This window comes from Lynx canadensis, chromosome B3 (assembly GCF_007474595.2).
Source record: "Lynx canadensis isolate LIC74 chromosome B3, mLynCan4.pri.v2, whole genome shotgun sequence".
NCBI classification, from domain to species: Eukaryota; Metazoa; Chordata; class Mammalia; order Carnivora; family Felidae; genus Lynx; species Lynx canadensis.
Genome location: NC_044308.2, coordinates 327,803 through 349,489, shown reverse-complemented (window position 1 = coordinate 349,489; position 21,687 = coordinate 327,803). Strand labels below are relative to the sequence as shown.

The 21,687-nt window shown below is 59.1% G+C and overlaps 2 protein-coding genes across 5 annotated transcripts in view; one reads left to right on the top strand and one right to left on the bottom strand.

The window, feature by feature from the left end:
• The first annotated feature begins 5,110 nt into the window (after window positions 1-5,110).
• On the top strand, window positions 5,111-20,855 carry DNAJA4 (DnaJ heat shock protein family (Hsp40) member A4). 4 transcript variants are annotated; one of them, XM_030317190.2, is made up of 8 exons: window positions 5,111-5,244; window positions 5,866-6,004; window positions 11,103-11,283; window positions 12,847-12,951; window positions 14,321-14,548; window positions 15,419-15,649; window positions 17,787-17,887; window positions 18,056-20,855. In XM_030317190.2, exons 1-8 carry the CDS (start codon window positions 5,165-5,167, stop codon window positions 18,269-18,271), a joined length of 1,281 nt encoding a protein of 426 aa, XP_030173050.1. In that variant the 5' UTR covers window positions 5,111-5,164; the 3' UTR covers window positions 18,272-20,855. The 4 variants fall into 4 exon arrangements, with proteins under 4 accessions (XP_030173050.1, XP_032449432.1, XP_032449434.1 ...); XM_032593541.1 differs by lacking the exon at window positions 5,111-5,244 and adding an exon at window positions 5,507-5,522; XM_032593542.1 differs by lacking the exons at window positions 5,111-5,244; window positions 5,866-6,004 and adding an exon at window positions 6,522-6,695.
• The window catches only part of WDR61 (WD repeat domain 61), an 18,146-nt gene continuing 17,044 nt past the window's right edge, over window positions 20,586-21,687 (bottom strand). Inside the window, exon 11 of the mRNA XM_030317191.1 lies at window positions 20,586-20,826. Within this exon, the coding sequence (XP_030173051.1) occupies window positions 20,737-20,826 (90 nt within the window). The 3' untranslated portion in view covers window positions 20,586-20,736. The remainder of the gene's footprint in view (window positions 20,827-21,687) is intronic.

The following is a 21,687-nucleotide window of genomic DNA, read 5'->3' as shown; positions in this document are numbered from 1 at the left end:
TCGCAGAGTCGAAGAGCCTCAGGCCTTGCTCCGGACGAGGCTTCAGCTGAAGGGAACATCGTGGCCGGCTGGACCTTCTGTCCAGACCGCTCGAACTCTCTCTGCATCGGCAATAAGGCCGTTTCCCTTTCTTACCATCCATAGCCACCGGTGGAGCCCTTTCACTTCCGTCGAGAACTTTGCCTTTGCTGTCACGACGTGGTTCGCTGGCACGAAAGGCCCTTCCTCGCTAAACTTAACCTTTTCCAGATTTGATTTAAAGTGAGGGACGTGTGATGCTTGCCCTTTATTTGGACACTTAGAGGCCATTGTAGGGTTACTAACTGGCCCGATTTCAACACTGTTGCGTCTCAGGGAAGAGAGAGGTCTGCGGAGGGGGGAGAGGGCTGGGCAGCCGGCGGTGGGAGCAGTCAGCACACCCAACATTTATCACTAAGTTTGCCGTCTCGCACGGGCCCCGTTCCGGTGCCCCTAAGACGATGACAATACTAACATCAAAGATCACCGGTCACACCTCACCGTGACAAATGGAATAGTAATGGAAATGTCTGAAATACTGGGAGAATTACCAGACTGTGGCACAGAGACACCGAGGGAGGTGCGGTTGGAGCAGTGGAGACGCGCTCAGCGCGGGGCCACCCCAGACCTTCGGTGTGAAAGAAGGCGGTATCTGCAGGGCGCAGCAGGGCGGGTGCAGGGTGTGCCCACACGTCTCCTTCGTGGCTGTCACCACACCGTGTGGCTAGGGGCCGGTCTCCCTGCTGGCTGATGTGAGCCCCACGCAGGCTAGAGTGGGGCTGTTCCCCGTGGGCCTCCCTCGGTGCCGGACAGACAGGCAGAGATGGTCGGTGGCCGCCTTCTCTGCAGCCGTGCGGCCTCACGGGACGCCGGTGTGATGAGAGGACCTCAGACATCATCTGCAAAGCACAACAATACGCCAGGGAGACCGTTCCCTTACTTTCTTAGTTTTTTCTCCTGAAACAGACCCCCCCCCCACCCCCACCCCGTTACTGGTGGCAGCAGCTGTGGGTGAGGCCAGAGTCCCAGGAGTACGTGGGCTCTTGGAAACTGTAACCCACAGAAACATCAGAAGCTTGGGTTTGGTCCGTTAAAGCAAGGCAGCGGTGGTTATTTCGATACGAATCCCGGGGCGCCTGGGTGGCGCAGTCGGTTAAGCGTCCGACTTCGGCTCAGGTCGTGATCTCACGGTCCGTGAGTTCGAGCCCCGCGTCAGGCTCTGGGCTGATGGCTCAGAGCCTGGAGCCTGTTTCCGATTCTGTGTCTCCCTCTCTCTCTGCCCCTCCCCCGTTCATGCTCTGTCTCTCTCTGTCCCAAAAATAAATAAACGTTGAAAAAAAAAATTTTAGATACGAGTCCCCGGGGCTGGCACGCTGGCAAAATGGCCCACGCCGGGGGTTACCCAGAGGGTTAGACCCGGGTGCTCAGGCGTGGCCGGTCCGTGGGCTCCTCCGGGGCAGGCACTCCCTTCATGCAGCTGGGTGCTGCTGCTGCCCCACGCGGCTCTGGCACACGGAGGTGCACGCCGCCCATCCATTTATTGATGAAAATCAATAAATCCCATCCCATGAGCCCGGCCGTCTGCTGGGCACACACTCAGCACTTGACGTGTGCCCCCCCCATCAATCTTTACAAGAACCCCACGAGGTTGGCGTTCTTGCCCCCCGTGCAGAAGGGGAAACCGAGGCTTGGAGAGAGGGGATCTGCCCAAAGTCACACAGCCAGAGAGAGGTAGGGAAGCAGATACTGAAACAGGGGCCTGGAGAACACCTGCTATTTTGGGGCCAACAAATTAACATCCTGCCGTTGGAGAGACGCCGTGGCCGCCCCTCGGGGCCCTGGCCTGCAACCCCTGGGCCCCTGCCGCCTGGCCCCTCTGGCCTTCCGTGGTCTTGGCTCCTGTCCACACTCCTGCTTCTCTTCCCGCTCTCGCTCTCCAACAGTTGCTCTTCCTCCCCCCACCTCCTCGAGAGGTTTCTGCACCCTTCCCTCCCTCCGCACCCTTTCTCTGGGCCAGCCCGCCAACCCCCTGGCCTCTCAAATCGGTGCTGTCAGAGCCCTCCCAGCCACTGCTGTGTACTGCTGGTCATCCCCCCAGAACGCAGCTCCCGCTCTAAGACTTTCAATGGCTCCCAGGGCCATCGGAGGACAAGAAGACTCCCCTCACGGGCAGGCTCCGGCACCTCTGTCCCCGCTTCCCACCCAGTTCAGAGCCTCTCTCCACCGGTGGCACCGTGCTCTCTGCCTCTATTCTGCTGCCCTCCTCGGCGTGGCTCCCCCACCCGTCTGCTCATTTCTGGTGTGTGGTGCTCGTCCCCCTCCACAAATTCCCTCCTGACCTCCCTCCCCGGGCACAGGTGGCTGTCCCTCTTCAGTAGACCCCGTGAAGAACCCGTTCCCGGTTGACTTTGGAAGAGCAGTTTCTGTGCCCGCTTGGACTCTTCTCCCACCTGGGCCACGAGGGGAACCCGGCACTGTGAGTCGGGGACAAGGCCCGTCCTGTGCCTCTCACTGTCGCCTCTCCACCTAAAAGTCTCCTTGGCTGTAAGATGAGGTGCGGAATTGGATCCGCGTTTCCCAAATTTCAGTCATTCAAACGCCACCTGTAATCTCATAGACCTACAACAAGTCCTTACTTTTTTTTTTTTAATCTAAACGTAAAGGAAACTTTAAGTTGCTTACTGCGACTGGAAAACCAACGTCGCTCACGACAGATGCTGTGATAAAAGTAACCGTGAAAATAAAAGCGTAACCGATAAATAAACGTGTAAAGCCTCAAATCCTCCCATGACTAGCTACGGGAAACAACCTGCTATCTCATCAGAGGCTTTGTCAAAGGTAAACAAAGACCCTGTTCAAAGGAGTACGGATTTTAACTGCGCGGCAATAGGCGGAAGTAACTGGTGCTCCAGAGGGAGGGAGGGGGCGGGGGCAGGGGCAGGCCCTTACAAAGGGCCAGTGTGGACGCACTCAGGCCGGCCGCATCTGCGGGCTGGCAGTTTCCGAAGTGAGGACCCGACTCGCCTCAGAGACTGGGAGACACAGACCCTGCCCTCAGGTGTTGGGAGGGGATAAACAGTAACAAGTTTGGGCAGCCTTGAGCTCTCTCACGCGGGCGCTTTGAGGGTCAGGGTCATCTCAGGGATACGGCCTTAGTGTTTACTCAAGTCTTTATAGGCCAAGGTTGAGGCCCAGCTGCAAAGAGGGCTCGGAGAGCTTGGGTAGAGTCCGTAAAGGAAAGAATCTTTGTCGGCCGATTTTGCGTAGACAAAAGGAAAAAGGAAAACAAAACGCATCAACGTGTTGAAACTACGTACCAGGTGCTTTACAAAATTATGAGGCCGATACTTTTAAAACGATCCCCACCAAAAAATCAAGGAATTTAAGGGGCGCCTGGGTGGCGCAGTCGGTTAAGCGTCCGACTTCAGCCAGGTCACGATCTCGCGGTCCGTGAGTTCGAGCCCCGCATCGGGCTCTGGGCTGATGGCTCAGAGCCTGGAGCCTGCTTCCGATTCTGTGTCTCCCTCTCTCTCTGCCCCTCCCCCGTTCATGCTCTGTCTCTCTCTGTCCCAAAAATAAATAAACGTTGAAAAAAAAAAAAAAATTAAAAATCAAGGAATTTAAGGCTCGGAAAGGCTGACGCCCCTGCCCAAGATCACGCAGCCAGAAGTAACAAAGCTGGGATCCGAACTTGGGCCTCACGATTTCCAGCGGCTCTGGCCTCCCACATATGGCCATCACGACGTGACCCTGGCTGGTCCAGGGTACGTGTCTGGGAGGCATGTGGCGCTGGGCAGTGGCTCCCGGCTCTGCTGGCACACTGAGTCACCTGGGGAGCCTTAAAAGTTCTGATGGAACTGGTCCGCAGTGCAGCCTGGACGCAGGGATTTTCAGGAGCTCCCACGTGATCCCTGTGAGAGCTGCTGGGAGTGAGACCCACTGTGCTTGAAGCCTTCACGGTTATCATCCCATCTGACCCCTGGAGAGCCCCGCGAGGAAGGCAGGTGAGCAGGTGGCAACGACCGTGGCCTGCGGATGAGCAAACCAGCTCAGAGAGAGGCTAAGCTTCACATCGCAAATATCTGCTGGGGGGCCAGGCCCCCTGACCTCCAGCTCTGCGTTCTCCGTCCGAAGGTTACTGCTCTAGAGGGGACCAATTGAGAGGAAAAGGCAATGTCTCCCAAACCAGAGACGACAGTTTAATTTTGCTTGGATGTCAAAAGTCATTCCACTCCCCCACCGAACACGCGGAGGAGGGCAGAGGGCCTGCCTCAGCCACAGGACCCCACACAAGACCAGGGGACCCCAGAGAGGAGAGCCCTCCCTGCCCTGACAGAGTGTTCCACAGCGGGAGCCAAGCGGCTGGAGCAGGTCTGCAGTTCTCGGACAGCCCTCCTTCTGGGCCTGTTTCTGCCCGAGGGTAGCGATCGGGCTACCAGGCGCCTACAGAGAGCCGGGCACAGCCTGGGCAGGTCAGACAGAGACTTGTTATTGTACCCTTCCACACAGGGCCCTGGGCCACCGAGCCCCCTGAGGGTCCGGACACAGGCTCCAGCGCCACCCCCACCCCCACCCCCACCGTGCACAACACTGGGTCCCTGAGCAGTCCGGCCTTAGTGGATGCGAGACTACTGCCCTCTCTTGGGAGACCTGGAAACGTGGTTACTCACACCTGCCCACATCTGTGGGGTGTCACTGCTCGCCCTTGGAGGACTTCAGGAGTTCCCAGGTGTGCGCAGTGGGGAGGCCCGGTGCACAGCTGGGGCCGGCAAAGCAGCACCACACACATCCGTAAGGCCTCACGCTCGCCCCTGCCTTGCAAATGCCCCACGGGGGGGGGGGTGTGCCGGCAGCCGTAGGGTCTCAGGAACTGCACCCCACCCCCCCACGGCGGCGGACCCCGGTCCGCGCTAACCCCCTCAAAGACGCCGCAGGCCACCTCTGGCCGCTGCGCGCCCCCCTGCCATTACCGCACAGAGGGCGGCCACACCCCTGGGCGCGGCAGGGCGCGGAGCCCGGGACGAAGCCGGCTCAGTCCCACCCCTCGGGGCACGGTTCCCGCCGGCGCGACCCCTCGGGCTGTCTGGTCTTCCGCAGGGCAAGGCGGCGGCCCCGGACGCCCAAGCCCCCTTCCCAGCCCCCAGACATGGCCCGGGGCGGCGATCAGAGCTGGCGTCCCGGGGAGTCGGACGGGCAGCCGGAGGAGCGGACCGCCCAGAACAGCAGGTGGGCCGGCGGGGTCTCGCGGGGGTGGGGTGGGGTGGGGTGGGGCGGGCGAGCCCGGGGCGGGGGGCGTCGGGAGTCAGGTGCCCAGTCCAGCTCCTGGTGAGCGGGGGATCCGCAGCCGGAGGCTGGGTGACATAGACGTCGGGGGTCAGGGGCCGAACGAGCCGGGCGCGGGCGCTGAGCACCGGGTGAGTCGGACGTCGGGGATCCGGCGTCCAGCTCCGGGCGAGCCGAGGGCTTCGGGGGCGGGGCGAGCCGGGCGCGGTGGCAGGGCACCAGTGAGTCGGCCGTCGGGGGTCGCGGTCGGGGTCGGGGTCGGGGTCCCGGCCGCGCACCCGCTGCCCCGCCCGCCCGGGCGCCGCCGGAACCTCCGCGAAGGTTCTGGGCCTTTGTGGCGTCACCGTCTCCTCGCGGAACCTTCCGCCGGCGCCGAATAAAACCCGCGGCGGAGGCGCCGGAGGCCGAGTGCGGCGGCCCCGGGCGGCGGGCGGCGGGAGCCCAGGGCGGCGGCGGCGGCGGCGGGAGCCGGAGCGGGAGCGGGAGCCGGAGCGGGACGCGCGGGCGGGCGGCGGGTCGTCCGGGGGGCGCTGACCGGCCTCGCCCGCCCCGCCCCGCCCGCAGAGCCAAGATGGTGAAGGAGACCCAGTACTACGACATCCTGGGGGTGAAGCCCAGCGCGTCCCCGGAGGAGATCAAGAAGGCCTACCGGAAGCTGGCGCTCAAGTACCACCCGGACAAGAACCCGGATGAGGGCGAGAAGGTGCGGCGGGCTGGGGCCGGGCACTGGCGGCGGTCGTCGGCGGGGCCGGGTCGGGGGCCGGGGGCTGGGGTTGTGGGCCGGGTCGGGGGCCGGGTCGGGGGCCGGGGGCTGGGGCCGCGGTCGGGGCCGGGCATAGGCGGCGGGGGTCCGAGCTGCGGCGGGCCTGGGCTTCCGTCGGGGTCGGGTCGGGTGCAGGACTAAGGCTGCAGCGAGGCTGGGGCTGGGGTCGGGGACAGGCGGTGGGGTCCCGGACTGGGGTTGGGGCCCAGGGGCTAGGGTCGGGTCGGGCATAGGTGTCTGGGGCCCGGGGTGCGGCGGGGGTGGGAGCGGGCTCGGCGACAGGCCATGGGGGCTGGGGTCCGGGACAGGTTGCTAGGGCCCTGGGCTGGGGTTGGGGACAGGCGCCTGGCCACGGGCTGCGGGCTGCTGTGGAGGCTGGAGTCGGGGTTGGGGCTCAGGGGCTGGAGCTGGGGTCCTGCGCGCATAGGGGGCGGGGCCCAGGCTGTGGCTGGGCTGGGGTCAGGGTTGGTGGCCGGGAAGCCTGGTGGGCACACCGCTGGAGGGAAGTTCTGCAGAAGGGCAGCCAGCAACCCAGTGAACTGAGGCACACGGCACCAGAAGTTTGTGCACTCGCCAGGAGCAACTGGGTTGAACTGTTCCGTGCTCATCCCTTGACGCACAAACCCCAGGGGTGAGTTTCTCGCTAGGACCTGAGACAAACCCGGTGTCAGTCAGCTGAACCGCTGGCCAGATTTGGTCTGTGTGTCTATCTCCCGTCAGGCATTGAATAATCACATTTATTAAGCAGGAACGGAGAGATCTCTGCCCGGATACATCATTTTGCAGGAATATTCCAGGTTTTCTGTGACAAATGACCCACAGTTGATTCCAAGTATCAATAATAGGCTGGAGAATTCTGTAATAGGCACCTGAATTCAACTGTTTGCTGTTCCTGGGAACAGAGCCGGCCTCCTTGGGCTCACTATGCGCCTGACCGGGGACTGGAGGGACCCCGTGTGGATCCTTGGGACAGTCTGTTGGCCTGTCCACTCCTCCCTCCACTTTCTGCCACTTTCTTATAAAACTTGGTGTCCGATGACGTTGGGGAGGTGGACTTTTGTAGTCGCTGGCAGCACGGGCTGTCACCCTTGAGGCCGCAGGCACCCATCCAACACTTGGACCTGTGGCAACGGGGCTAGCGTGAGTGCCCGCCTGTGTTCGCTGCCCCGTGCTGGAGGAGGCTCCTTCAGGAAGGTTGGCCGGTGGCAACAGTGATAGAATATTTATATTTAGCCACATGTGCCGAATGTGGCTGTCACAAGCTTAACATGCTTTCCTGCGAGACCGTTTTGTCTTGTCACTCACTCGAATTCTTTCCTCTATATTTAGATGGCTTACTGTAGCTTTGAAAGTCACCGGCGTTCTGCACGGCGTCGGTGTCTCATAGACGTGCTCCCAGATTCGCCGTGGCCCGTTTCTGAGACTCTCCCTTAATGAGAGCGTAACCGGGCTTCTCACTCAGTGTTTCAGAGGCTGGCTAGAGACAGCCTGGGGGAAAGCCTCCTGACCCCAGTTTCAGGTCAGGTCTCCTGGCACTTTCCAGGAGTGAGTTCATGACCGTGTGCGCACAGCTGGACTGACTGTGCCATTGCTGTCCCGAAGCTGTTTTAAACCGGACCCGAGCTGTCCCACGTTCCCGTAGGCGTTGTCCTGTAGAAACCCGTCCCACAGCTTATTTTCGGGCACCAAATGGGTGTCCCGTAAATGAGTCTCTTGATGGTGAAGTCTGGTATGTTCCCCTCTGCCTGCCTCTCTGGTATGTTCCGTGATGTCCCCCGTCCCCGCCTTCCATGAGGGGGATACGGGGATACGACCCTTCAGTTTGGTTGTTGGCTGAAGCTCTGGTGGGCTGCCTCTGAGCCAAACTCCAAGTCACCGGGCCGGTCTCCTGCACCTGTGCTCGCCATTGCACGGTCGCGGGCCTGGTGTCTGGCTGTGGCTGGATGGGGGAGGGGGGGTGTGCATGCCCTGTAGGGGGGCGGTTCCGGAGGGAAGGTTTTGCAGTGGAGGGGGCATCGGGCGCTCCGTGAAAATTGGGTCGGAGATCACAGGGGGCGAGGAGACTGGCCACAATCCATAGAAACTCTGTGCCATAGGGTTCCCTAGACTCACTCATCCTTCACCAGATGCCTCCTTCCCGGGCCTCTTGTGTGCTGGGCACACTGCGTAGACCTGGCGTTGTCTGCTCAAGTCTGTGTGCAGTTCTCACCCACTTGATGTGTCACAGGTAGAGTCTTTATTTTCTTCCCAGGTTTGTCACTGTATTATTAATGTCTCTTCAAAAATAGATGAAGCCGGTCTTTCCGCCCTGCAGGGAGACCGCTAAGATGGCCGTTGGCCTTTGTTTTGGGCCCTGTTGTCCTGTGTTGCTAAGCACCGGGCGGCCGTGTTTGTCGTCAGGTGCCCTGTGGAGTCCGCAGTCCCCTCGTCCCGCCAGCTTTCCATGGGCCCTTCTGGCGGGACCAGTAAGCCAGTCCCTCTCGGGCAGGGCTGGGGGCATCTGGACCGCTACCCTGATCAGCTTGAGATGCATCCCGTCTTTTGGCCCATTGCGCCGTAAATTTTAGTTTGGGTCGTAGATTTTCAAGTTGAAAAATCGTAAAAGAGAGCATAACAGTACAGGAAATACCAGAATGTAGAGAAAAACCACCTAGTACACGTCGCCCTAACTGCCGTGACGGTGCCTCTTTGCAGGCAGCTCTTTCCGGGGGGATCAGACGTGGTCATCCTGGCACATTTTTTTTCTCGCTACATGGTGTTTTATCAAAAGTGCTTTTCCAAGTCGAGACATCATTCCAGAGCCGTCTTTTCCTCGCTGCGCAGTAATCTCGTTAAGGTGGGTGGCGCATGATCGCAGACTGAAAGGTGAGCCGGTGGGAGCCCGAGTGTCCAGCAGTGAGGCGAACCTGAACTGGGGTCTAGAGTGCTGCAGCTCAGGGGGGGGGGGCGACGGGCGGTAGGAGTGGGAGCCCCCTCCCACGTGGGACACGGCCTCCCGGACAGGCCGTCGCGTCTGCTCCCTCAGACTAACCGTGGGGTCAGTTAAGTCCAGGTGCCTTTCAGGCATCCAGGAGATTTGGCTTCCTGTGGAAATTCTCAGGGAGCGCACCTCGTCCCTGACACACAGGCCCAGGAACTCGGGTCGGGGGGGAGCCTGGTCTCCCTGCTGTCAGAGCTAACGTCCCGGGCACCTAATCCCCACGCTCTGCTGTGCAGAGCGGTGGTCGTGACTGGTGCCTGCTGCTTTGCGGAAATGCGGAGAATGAACTTAGCAGAAGGTCTGGCTGCCTGGAGCAGGTTCTGATGTCCCTTGAAGACTTAATTTTTAAAATTACCTAGTTACTAGCTGTCATTTGTTGATTAGATCTCTACCCGGCATCTGTAACACAAGAGGAAATGTAGTACTTCTGTCAGATTTGCAGACGTGTGTGTTTTAAGTTTATTTAGAGCGAGAAGGTGCACACACACTCATGTGCAAGCAGGGCGGGTGCAGAGACAGCGAGAGTCCCAGGCAGGCTGCGCGCTGTCAGCACAGAGCCCGACTCCGGGTCGAACCCACGAACCGTGAGATCGTGACCTGAGCCGAAATCGAGTCCGACACTCGACCGGCCGAGCCCCCCAGGCGCCCCCGTGTTTGTGGCTTCATAGCACGTTTTCTGTGTGTTTTACGGAGGCAGCTGCCTTACGGGATATTCGCGTAGAGCCTTGTCTCAGACCGGGGAGTGCCTCTGGAGGGCCGGGACCCCGCGTCCTGTGTGCGTTTCTGAAGCCCCACCAGAATCAAGCCGTTCATCTAACGAGTACCAAGTGCCTTCCACACGCCACGCGTCCCTCTGGGTCCCAGCAGGGGACGAAGCTGTCCCAGCTGCAGTGGGGGTTCAGTCTGAGGATACGTGCGGTCTGGCCTTGGCGCCCCGTGGCCCGGGCCGACTCACTGTGGCGCCGGCAGCTGGCATGAGCACGAGGGGCGGGACACGGGCGAGGTCGCGGCGGTCGCCTCTGCGGAGCGGGCCTGGGGTGTGGCGAGCACGGATGCGCTGGAGATACTTTATGTTGTCCTGACTTTATGTTGAAAGCTTGCACACACGGACGGAAAGATGGAGGTAGGAGTGTGAACACGCGCGTTTCGTTCACCAGCTTCTCGCACTGTAAACGTGGCACTGTGTCTGCTCTACCTGTCTCTTCACGGTTACCCGAAGCTGCACCCAGCGTGAGCTCTCGGCCCAGAAAGTTGGCAGGTCTCGCCGAGGAAAACCCACATCCCCGCCCGGATCAGCCGTACGCCCCTCCCCCAAGGAACAAATTCACATGTCTCCTCTTGTCCCAGTGTCTTCTCTAGCCATTGTTCCCCAGTCCAGGGTCACGTTGCATTTAGTTTTCTAGAATGTCTTTCAATTGGGGTTTTCTGACATTTTTTTTTAATAACTGGTTGCCAGTGACACAGTTTCGGCAGGAGGGCGACGCGTGGGGTGTTTCGTCCACTTTGGGGCCTTGGATGTAAACATTGGGAGGCAGATGAGATGTGAGGAGAGAGGTTTTGGTGCTGGCGGGAGGCGAGATGGGGAGCCCGAGGGCAAGGTCAGGAGGACAGATGCGCAGGGACAGGTACACGTGGGGACAGCTGCGCGTGGGGACGGGTGCACGCACGGACGTCTGTAACTGAGTTTCGTGCTAGGGAAGCAGGGAAGCTCTCCTGAGCTGGGAGGCGGCCGCACCTGGGGGCGGGGGGGGGGCGGGGGCCAGGGTGCCATCGGGTGGTAGGTGGAGCCCCGGGCGGCCGAGGCTGGAGGAGCTCCCCTTGCTCTCCCGAGAGGCCCTGCCACCAGCCCCTCACTCGGCTGGCCCTGTTTCCCGGAGAAGCCAGGTTCCAGAGGGCGCAGGCTGCTGGCGTCGGGGGAGTAGGTGCAGAATGTGTCTGCCGTGGCGTCTGTGATGGTGGGTGTGCCTCACAAAGTCCTCAAACCTTCTCTCTCTCATTGTAATCTCTCTCTCTCTCTCTCTCTCTCTCTCTCTCTCTCTCTCTCGTTTCATCTTAAAGTTTAAGCTCATATCCCAGGCATATGAAGTGCTTTCGGATGCAAAGAAAAGGGACATTTATGACCAGGGTGGTGAACAGGCGATTAAGGAAGGAGGCTCGGGCAGCCCCAGCTTCTCGTCACCCATGGACATATTTGACATGTTCTTTGGTGGCGGGGGACGGATGGCAAGAGAGAGAAGAGGTAAATACTTGCTGAAGACGTTCGGCAAATTTTATAGTTTTCAGATCATACGTGTTATTGGAATCAAGACGGGTTATGCCTTAACAGGGCACACACGTCATGTTTGGGGGTCTCTAGCTTTAAATGGTTCACCCCTTAGCGGGTATCCAGGCACCTGGAATGTCTCAGCACACGTACCACTGACCTGACACCCTCCAGACACGACCTGAAAGGGAGCAAGTGCACTGGCGGCCAGGAAGGAGGTTCATCTTGCCCTCTGCTCCTCTGTCCTCGGGGTCAGGCCCCTGAGTGCCCTGAGGGACATAATGGCACCTGCTGTCTCTGCCCCCTGTCTGGCCAGGGGCCCTGCGCTCTGTGTGGCTGGCACTCTGCAGTGTGGCCTTGTTTTCTCAGCCCGCTCCAATTTTCCAGGTGACACGATTCACCCCCTTCTCTCTGGAACGTGTTGTGGGTTAGCGGCTTCATCCCCGGGGGCTGCAGGAGGGACCGGCCTTGGCTGAGTGGCCCCAGGCTGCTGTTTCTGATTCTGGGATTTGCTTTTCCACCTCATCCTTCCCACCAGGCTGTGTCCTCTGCCGCCTCTGTTAGCCGTGGTCTCGAATTGCCCCTTCCCCCTTCTGGTTCCCTGTCGATGATCTGCTTTGGACCTTGAAACCAGATAGATAGCCAAGCTTGTTAAAATCCTGGGTAAAATCAGAAGAAGCAAGCTCTGCATTGGGGTTTAAGAGGGGTGGTTTGGGTCGGCAAGAGGCCCTGGGGGAATAAGGGGGTTTTGTTTTTACATTATGACAGACACTGAGCTTCAGAAGCTTGGCTGTCAAGTCTTGAACACAGGGAGCCGAAAATCACGCGGAGGTTAGGAAAGTCTCCCCCCGTGGTCTGGGTGTGTAGCCGCTCCTGTCAGTGACGTTATGGACACGATTAAAACCGTGGGTGCCCTCACTGCCCTGAGATGAACCACTTCACGCCCTGAATCAAGTTGTGTCTCAAAGTTGACGGCCAGGAAACGGCAGCTTGTCTCGGGGATTGTGAGGGTCCCACGGGCAGCAGGGGAGCGGTGGCCTTGTCTTGGGGAGCGTGAGGGTCCCACGGTGGGGGGGGGTTCCGACCCTGTGGGTCACCGTAGACTCCCACCCCAAAGATGCAGGGGAGAGTTCCCACTTGGCCCCAGACGACAGAAGGGCTCAAAGAGTAGAGAGCATTACGCTCGGGGGAGAGTAGAATTCCAGTTAAAGTGCCTAGACTGCTGGTCCTGCCTCCCCTGTGCGGGAGAGGCCCTGTCGTGGGGAACAGCAGCGACCCCGGGCCGGGTCCCCCAGTGGTCGCTCCGTCCTCAGGGGGGTGCTGAGAAAGCAAAGACGGGAAGTCGTTTTGTCCACATCTATCAATGACTGGACAGAATCGGTTCTGGCTGGCAGAGGCCCGGAGGGTGGGCCGGTGAGATGGGAGCACCGGGACAATGAGTGATGGGTGTGGCTCTGGGCTCTGGAGGTGCCCGCATCTGGGGGTCCCGTGGGCACGTTTAATACCATATTCCCAGGTGTTCTTTCTCCCTCTCCTAAGGCAAGAATGTTGTACATCAGCTGTCTGTAACTCTCGAAGATTTATATAACGGAGTCACAAAGAAGCTGGCCCTCCAGAAAAACGTAATTTGTGAAAAATGTGAAGGTAAAAATTAACGTTTGAATGAGTCACATGGGTCTGATCCCTTAGAGGACGAAACGGTTCTGGTTTACAGTTCAGAGGAAAATACTTGGTTTTTTCGAACATGAGGGTCAAACAGATTGCAAACTGGTAGTCTAAGGGCCAAATCTGTGTTACTCTGCCCTGTACGTTTTCATATGGAGTGACTTTTTTTTTAACACGTTAATTTAAAAAATTTAAAAGTCGGGTGCCTGGGTAGTTCAGTCGGCTAAGCATTCGAAGCTTGACGTCAGCCTGGGTCTTGATCTCGGGGTTGAGTCCAAGCCCTGAGCTGGGCTCCATGCTGAGTGTGGAGGCTAATTAAAAAAAAAAAAAAATTGGGGGCGCCTGGGTGGCGCAGTCGGTTAAGCGTCCGACTTCAGCCAGGTCACGATCTCGCGGTCCGTGAGTTCGAGCCCCGCGTCGGGCTCGGAGCCTGGAGCCTGCTTCCGATTCTGTGTCTCCCTCTCTCTCTGCCCCTCCCCCGTTCATGCTCTGTCTCTCTCTGTCCCAAAAATAAATAAAAAAACGTTGAAAAAAAAAATTAAAAAAAATAAAAAATTAAAGTCAAGATGATTCACCTAACTTAGGGGTCAGCAAACTTTTTCTGTAAAGGGCTAGATAGTGTTTCAGGCTTGTGGGCCGCGTGGTCTCTGGGGACCATTCAACTCTCAGTGCGCCAGCAGCCGTTGGCATAAATGAGCAGACGTGCCCGTGTTCCAGTGAAGCTTTGTAAAACCAGGCAGCTGGGCATAGTTCACCACACCTTGAGTTGTTTTTTTATTTTTTTTATTTTTTAATGTGTATTTTTGAGAGCGAGAGAGCGGGAGCAGGGGAGGGGCAGAGAGAGGAGGAGACAGAGAGTCCGAAGCGGGCTCCAGGCTCCCGGCTGTCAGCACAGAGCCCGACACGGGGCTCGAACTCACGAACCGTGAGACCATGACCTGAGCTGAAGTCGGACACTCAACCCACTGAGCCACCCAGGCGCCCCACGAACACAAGTTTTAAAAACAGGATTTTTCAAGAAAGATCGTATCTGGTGACCTCGGACGCACGTTGTCCTGAGTCGGCCGAGCTGGGGAGCCCCCCCTCCAGTTCTCGCGGCCGGGCCCACTCGGCCACCTGTGGGCAGGGGAGAAGAAGACATGGCTGAGGAAGCCCGAGGGATGAATTGGCTTGGTGTGGCCGGGACCGCGAACCTTCGCGACCCCACGTTTACGTCTGGATGCTACCCGCTCCGTTAGAATCGCCCAGACTCTCCCGCGTTGCTCTCCGTGACTGTAAACAGTCCGGTCCCCCCGCGTCCCCTGTGCCCCCTGTGCCCTGGTGCCCAGCTCTGCTTCCTGCCCCCCAGGTGTTGGCGGGAAGAAGGGCTCTGTGGAGAAGTGTCCCCTGTGCAAGGGCCGCGGGATGCAGGTGCACATCCAGCAGGTCGGGCCGGGCGTGGTGCAGCAGATCCAGACCGTGTGCGTCGAGTGCAAGGGCCAGGGCGAGCGCATCAGCCCCAGGGACCGCTGTGAGGTCTGCGGTGGCGCCAAGGTGACCCGTGAGAAGAAGATCATCGAGGTACACGTTGAAAAAGGTGAGGCCGCCCAGCGCCGCTCGCCGGCTGGAGGCGCTTCTCGGCGTCGACCGCGGGCGCGTGCTGGCGTCGGGAAGGGAGGTCTGTGACGCTGCAGATACTCGAGGGGCCCCGGATGTGCCCGGAGCCCTCTTGCCTCCTCTCGTCCCCCCAGGTCCCCCCGCCGTCCCCTTCACCTGTGTGTTTGCTTGCTGAGGTCTGCTCCCTCGAGACCAAAACAACCCCCTCTCTAGGGCTTTCCAGCGCTCTGAGAGTCACTGGACCTTGGTTTTGGTCAGTTGTCCTCCCGCCGTCCTCTAGCGATTCCGTTAGAGTCACTGGGAGGATCCTGGCGAACGTGGGCCGCAGAGCTCGTGCGCGTGGGGCCGCGTGCTCCTTCTGCACACGTCCCTCTGCCGCCTCGGATCCTCCCCGCCCCCGCCTTCCCCTGCCGTCTGTTGTGCCTGCGCCATCGTTAGAAGGCCTTTTTCATGGTTAGCGGTTCTCCGTGGATTATTCTGTGGGTTCCTAATCTGGTGGATATATGCTACCTGAGAGATGAGACCAAAGTGCGCAACTCGATACCCAGACTGACAGGTGTTCTTAAAGGACTTCTGTTCAAGCATCCTGAACCCTGTGTCCGTGTGCACGCAGCCCCAGAGCCGCGCCCCACGCGTGCAGCGAGAAGACCGCGCGTGCGCGCTGGTGGAGGGCATCCCCGCTGCGCCATGTGGTGGGGTGGGGGGCGTGACCCCAGCCACCGCTCTGGTTCCCTCCAAGTTGGGAGGTTTGATGAGTAGAACCCCCAGAGGACTCTGTGCCACCTTCAGAGCTCTGTAGGAAGCATGGTTTTTAAGAGAAGTGCTAATCAGAAAGGGTGATGTCTCACAGGTATGAAAGACGGTCAAAAGATACTGTTTCATGGAGAAGGAGATCAGGAGCCTGAGCTGGAGCCTGGCGATGTCATAATTGTGCTTGATCAGAAGGATCATAGTGTCTTTCAGAGGCGAGGCCACGACTTGATCATGAAAATGAAAATTCAGCTTTCTGAAGCCCTCTGTGGCTTCAAGAAGATGATAAAAACGCTGGACGATCGCGTGCTCGTTATTACGTCCAAGGCAGGTAATGTTTCGGAGGTGTGTCCGTCCCTGCTGTGCTGACTGCGTATGACATTGCTGGCCGCTAGCCTGGCTTCACGCTGGGGGTGGGGGACTTCCGTCACGCAAGTTAGCGTGACTTCATTTTCCCTGAGGTCAAAATCCTCACCAACGACTTGGGAATTGTGTGAATTTTTGAAATACTCCCCTAGAAGGAAAGAGTCGGGGGGAGGAGCCTCAAACAGGAATCTTGAGGTCCAGCACTGTAACTGGGACCTGCCAACTTAAGCTTTTAAAAATTAGTTTGGTAAGAAAACAGCTGATAACAGGCTGTGGCTGGCTCATCACGTGTCCCCGCAGCCGCTGCACTGTCAACTACAAGTGGGAGACGTTTTAAAGTAGAAATTTCCCGAGAAAAAGACGTTGCCTGTCAGCTTAGCCACGGACGCTCCCACAGACCTGCCCGTCTGCACACACGGGGGGCCCTCCCAGGACCACGGGGGTCCTGTAGGGCCCGGGCGCCCAGCTCGCATACGGACAGCAGGCTCCTCTGGGCCACATCCGTGTGGGCAGCAGGGCGCCTCGCAGGAAGGGCTGTGGGAGGACGGCAGGGGAGGGGCTGGGCCGGGGACCATCCGTGTCAGAGCACGTGTGCACAGGTGTGTCCAACACACCCAGGCTCCCTCCACCCCGTCGGGCCGTGAGCAGAGCGGCATCTGGGGTTTAGGGCTGCAGGGCCAGGCTGGGGCTGGGCTGGGACCCGCCTGTCCAAGGGCGGTGGCAGCCGGCACTGAGACCCTAAGGTGCGGCATAGAGAGGGGACCCCAGAGCTCCCTGCCGGTCTCCCCTCTGCCGGCTCTCGCTCGCTTCCCTCTGTGGCCTTGTTCTGTTTCTGTCGCTTTCCTCCCCCTGCTCTGCGTCCCCCTTCTGCCACAGAAGCGTATGGAATTAGATAGCCAAGCCTTTATCAGAGTTTTTTCTTTCTGAACTTTGTGTTTGGAAACAATTTCAAACCAACCAGAAGTCGTAAAAGTAAAAACAGTACAAGGACCCCCTACGTGATTTGCCCATTGTTAACATTTGACAGTTTGATCGTTTGTTGTGTGTGCGTCTGCACATAATCAGGCCCCACGGAGTAAGGTGACACTTGGGACTCCTCCCCAGGTCCCGTTCCCCCTGGCTTGGCTTGGCGGGAAAGGCTGAGGCTCCCAGGGCCCCCGGCTAGCAGCGGTGAGCAGGTGCGGGTTCATGACCTGCTCACAGGGCCCCAGCTGATGGCGGTGCTGCTGGGCTGGTGGCTGTGTCAGCTCCGGGAAAGCTCGCCCTGGGCCACAGGGTCGGGGGTGGGTGACATGGGACCAGGCCCAGGGAAGACTACCCCCACTCCCCACCCCCGCCACCTCCCTTAGTTACAAGGAAGGGCCGGGGCCCCCGAGAGCCATCTGCTGGAGACTTCTCTTATTTCTTTCTGCATGTTTCTTCTTTTCTGCGTCCTGTCCTTTTTTCTTTTACCGTCTCTCGTTGCTCGGGCTTATTTCTTGTGGCTTCGCTGCTTTCTCATCCTGTTGCCGGAGTGCGGACGCTAGGATCCGCGAGGAAGGTGCCCCGGGAGCGGCCCACTTGTCCTCTGTCTGCCTCCTCCCGCGTGTGGCTTCCCGGCCCCCAGTTAGAGGCGGAAGCGAGAGGGGAGGAGTGGAGACAGAAGAACTTGCCACCAGACAAGCCCACGGGAGGCCCCGGGCGGGAGGGCCCAGAGGGGTCCGCGACACGCTGCGCGCGGCCTCCTCGGGCTGCTGACGGCGTTTGGCGTCTCCTCCGCCCGTTACTCCGTTTGTGCATTTGCGTTACTGAGCCGAGGAGCTCGCTTCTGTGGGGACCCGGCTCCTTCCTTCCTTCGCGTCAGGCGGGAGATGGCGTGTGAGGCTCGGGGGGCCTCAACGCCCATGGTAGTAGCTGCGAGACCCCAGAGGCGGGCGGGTCGGGCTGCAGACACAGGCGCCCCCTCAGACTCCGGTGTTCTGGCTCCCGCTTCACTTTTAAACCGGCCCCTTATGACTGGGGGGGGGGGGGTGCCGCGAGGCTGTAGTGTCGCCAGGGTGCTAGCCCCGCCCCCCAGGCCACCCCCGTCTTCCTGCTTCCTAATGGAGCCTTTTGTGTGGCAGGGGAGGTGATAAAGCACGGGGACCTGAAGTGTGTGCACGACGAGGGGATGCCGATCTACAAAGCGCCCCTGGAGAAGGGGACTCTGATCATCCAGTTCTTGGTAAGTTCCCGCCTGTCCTCCGGGCCTGTCCTGGAGGTGTTGGGGGGTGGGGGGGGGGGGGGAGCTGGGCGGGAACCAGGGTGGGGGGGGGGAGCTGGGCGGGAACCAGGGTGGGGGGGGGGAGCTGGGCGGGAACCAGCGCCGCTCCCTCCGGCCTCCCCTCTACAGGTCACCTTCCCCGAGAAACACTGGCTGCCTCCCGACAAGCTCCCCCAGCTGGAGGCCCTCCTGCCCCCTCGACACAAGGTGAGGGTCACGGACGACATGGACCAGGTGGAGCTGAAGGAATTCGACCCCAGCGAGCAGGGCTGGCGCCAGCACAGGGAGGCCTACGAGGACGACGACGACGGGCCGCGGGCCGGGGTGCAGTGCCAGACGGCGTGAGCGGCGCCCTGGGTGTAAAGTTGGCACGATCAAAACGGCATCACCTCCCGGCCCCGTGTGTGGCGTGTCCGTGTGTGTGTCCAGCATCCTCAGCTGCCGAGTGTCGTCTTGGTTCTGTTGTTCTTTTGGTTGTAACTTAAGTTATAGCTTAATTTATATTTAAATGTTCTGAGTGTGAATTACCTCTGGTCTGCATATGGGATCTGTTCATTTCCATCTTCAGGAGACTTTTGAGATGCCGGTTGGCCTCACACTTTGTGCTTCTGGTCGCAGGGCAGGGACCAGGGGCCTCGTCTGGGGCTGCCCCTGTGACATCCCCAGATCTAGATTCTTGAGGGCCCTCAAGAACAAAGGCACGTCTGTGGGCTGGACTGGGCTCTCGGGCCGGGCTCACGCCGCGTGGGCTGTGGGGCCAGCGTGGTGGCTACCGTCCTGTTGGCTGGAATGGGGTGCGAATATGGCCGTCTCTCCTGGAAGCTTCCTGGCCTTGTGGGGTCCGTGTTCCAAATGAAGCACCACCATAGCTGTTTGCGTGTGACCCCACACCTTGTTCTCTGTGGTTTTAATGATTTTTTTGTTGACCGTCTTTGCTATGCTCCCACCAAAGTGCTTTCTGTAAAGAGAAGGAAGCCCTCCCGAGGGCCCCACATCCTCCGGCAGCAGCGGTGGGGGAAGCCTGGTGGGCCGGCCTGGGCGCCACGGCCCGGTCGCCTCTTCCCAGACCCGGCTCCCTGCTCTTGTCGGCTGCATGGCGGAGGGCTTCCTGCTCCCGTGATGCTGCTTTGGCGAGAAGCGCGCGGACGGGCTCTGCCGTGCCTGCGGCGTGGGCCACCGCTGTAAATGCTGGCCTGCTCCGAGGGACGACAGCTATCGCTTCACTCCCAGCAGGCCGACCGCAGCTCATGTTTAGGGTTGCCTCAGGCTCTAGCTGTTCCTGGCCCGGTCCTTCCGTGGCGGTCAGGAGAAACTGCCCCCTAAGCCGCTGGGCGGGCTAAAGCCGAGGCCGCTCGTATGTCCCACCCTCCTTGGTTCGGCAGAAGCGGAGTTCGCCGCAGACCCGGGGCCGCCCCCAGCAGGGTCGAAGGGCACAGGAGGCCTGCGGCAGTCAGGGCGAGCGGCTGGGGGGACCAGGCATTGCTGGCTGAGGGGGGGGGCGCGGCAGGGGTATTGGGCGTAACTTGCTCAAAATAAGGAGAGGGCGAGCCCCCCTCACCCCAGGCCTGCTTTGACCACTGGTCGGGACAGACCTAAAGCCTCCTTTTCCAAGTCAGCCTGTGTGGAAATCCATTCACAGATGGACCACGGTTCCAGGGTGTTGTTTCTGTGCTGTGACTCCCCCTGCCATTGAGAACTGCTGTTGATGGGGCACAACTACGTCCAGCCCCTTCCTTGGCGCGTCAGTGGGATCTGGAAGGTGTTGCTTAAAACGTACTCCACCTGTACACTTGTCACTTTACAATTAAAACCGAGCTGGTATGAGAGATGCTTCCGGTTTTTTAAACAATCTCGAGCTCAAACGAGGGGTGTTAAGTGCCTCACATGGAGATCTGATGGGTCGGCCTCCACTGTCCTGGAGCTTGTAATTGGAGTGAGAAGGGCAAGCAAGCGTCAGCTATGGGCGACGGCTGTGGAAAGGAGGGGGCAGCCATCAAAGCCCCCCCTGTGGGTGTGGGGGGTGGGGGCGCTACAGGCAGAGGAAACGTCAAGGGCTCTGTGGTTACAGGAGGGCGACCAAGGTCGAGAGGCAGGAGAGGGAGGTGATGGGGGTTTGGGGAAAAGCCACGACCGGACTTACAGGCACACGAGGTTCTTAATAAACAGCAGCAAGCTTCAGAGTGCTAGCCATTTCCATGCCAACCAAGTTCAAGTGGCTGCTGAGAGAACCGAAGTACTGGTTCTCCGGGGAAACCGAGGCAGGGCTGGAGCCCATAGACGCTGTCAAGGCAGCCTCTCTAAAGCTAACAGAGTGCACAGTGCAGCAGCGGACGTTTTCAAAACACCAAGTAGATGCCCAGGAAGGTAGGACTCTGAACATTCTCACCCGGCCAAATATCCTAACCCTTCAGGACCCCGTTCTGAAACCGATCAGCTTTATCAAACCGCTTCTGTGTGACTCGGCACCCTGGAGGAGGGAGCCTGTGCCTCTAAACTGCAAGTTCATTAAGTGCCTGGGTCCCTTCATCTCTGGGGCAGTTACCTGCTTTCGCACGATGCTGACTTCCCCCGCTCTCCTGCCGGCCGCAGGGTGCACGGAAGAAGTATGTTCAAGAACACCGGTGTCTGGGTCACGAACACTGTTAAAGTATGAACAGCATTTCCAATAAAACATGAAAAGATTTATATTGTATCTACAAAATTTAAGTTTCTGCTACAATAAATGCTCTGTTTTGTTAAGCTAGGAAGGTAAGGAATGTCACGATCAATGTATACATTCTCTTTGCAGCATTAGTCTGGGAGACCGGTGTTCACACTGGGCAATCATAGATGTGAATTTCCTGGTCGTCGCCGACAGACACAATTTTTGAGCCATTTCCATTGTATTTTACTCCCCAGACCTGTAAATCCAATAAAAAGAAAAAACAAAGTTGTCATGTCTTTATTCTTTATGAACAAACATCCTCCTCTATTCTCATCGTACCAAATCTAGAAAAACACCAAAAGGACAGTGTTCCGTGTTTTCTGAACCAGCAAGAATGGGGCCTTTTCTTTAACGGGATTATCTGGCATTGCTCCTGTCATCATTCCCTCACCTCCCATACTCCATCAGATCTCATTTCTAAACACAAATCTGTGTACCTACAAACCTTTCAAGATTCAGAACCCGAGGAAGGACCTAATGCCGTGAAGACGGAACCCACGGGACGGGCATGGGCTTGCGTTTGAAAGAAAAAGGCCCCAGGACCATCCCCAGGGCATGACCTCAGGGGCCCCTCACCTAACGCCGTGCCCCCCCGAACCCCAGCCAACGATTCTCCCGTGACTAGAGGCCTCAAGCTGGATAACTAGACGTCACGGGGCACTGACTTTACTTGCTGCACGTTCAAGTGCACAGTCACACTGCCTTCCTGACAAAACACGCGGCCGGAGTTCCCTCAGGTCAGCCTGTCCCTCTGACCCCAAGTGGGGCGGGGGGGGGGGGGGGGGGGCCAGCCGTGATCTCAGCGTTGCCACCGGGTGGGCCGGTGGCCTCAGTGCCACCCAAACACCACCTCCGAGACCACCACACTCAGCCTCTCGCACGGGGAAAACGCGGCCAGCCGGGGGGGGTTACTCCCACAGCAGAATGTTTAAATCCAGAAGTGAAGTATCAAGACTAAATTCCCTCAACTCTGTTAGCACTGATTTAAGATCAAACGGAAAAAAGCATGAACAATTATGCTAACTTTAAGCTGCATTCCAAAGGGGACACGGGGCGC

Coding starts and splice junctions, on each gene's coding strand:
- DNAJA4 (XM_030317190.2), top strand. CDS start 5,165: ATGGCCCGGGGCGGCGATCAGAGCTGGCGTCCCGGGGAGTCGGACGGG. Junction 14,549..15,418: donor CGAGGTACACGTTGAAAAAG/GTGAGGCCGCCC, acceptor GATGTCTCACAG/GTATGAAAGACGGTCAAAAG. Junction 17,888..18,055: donor CTCTGATCATCCAGTTCTTG/GTAAGTTCCCGC, acceptor TCCCCTCTACAG/GTCACCTTCCCCGAGAAACA.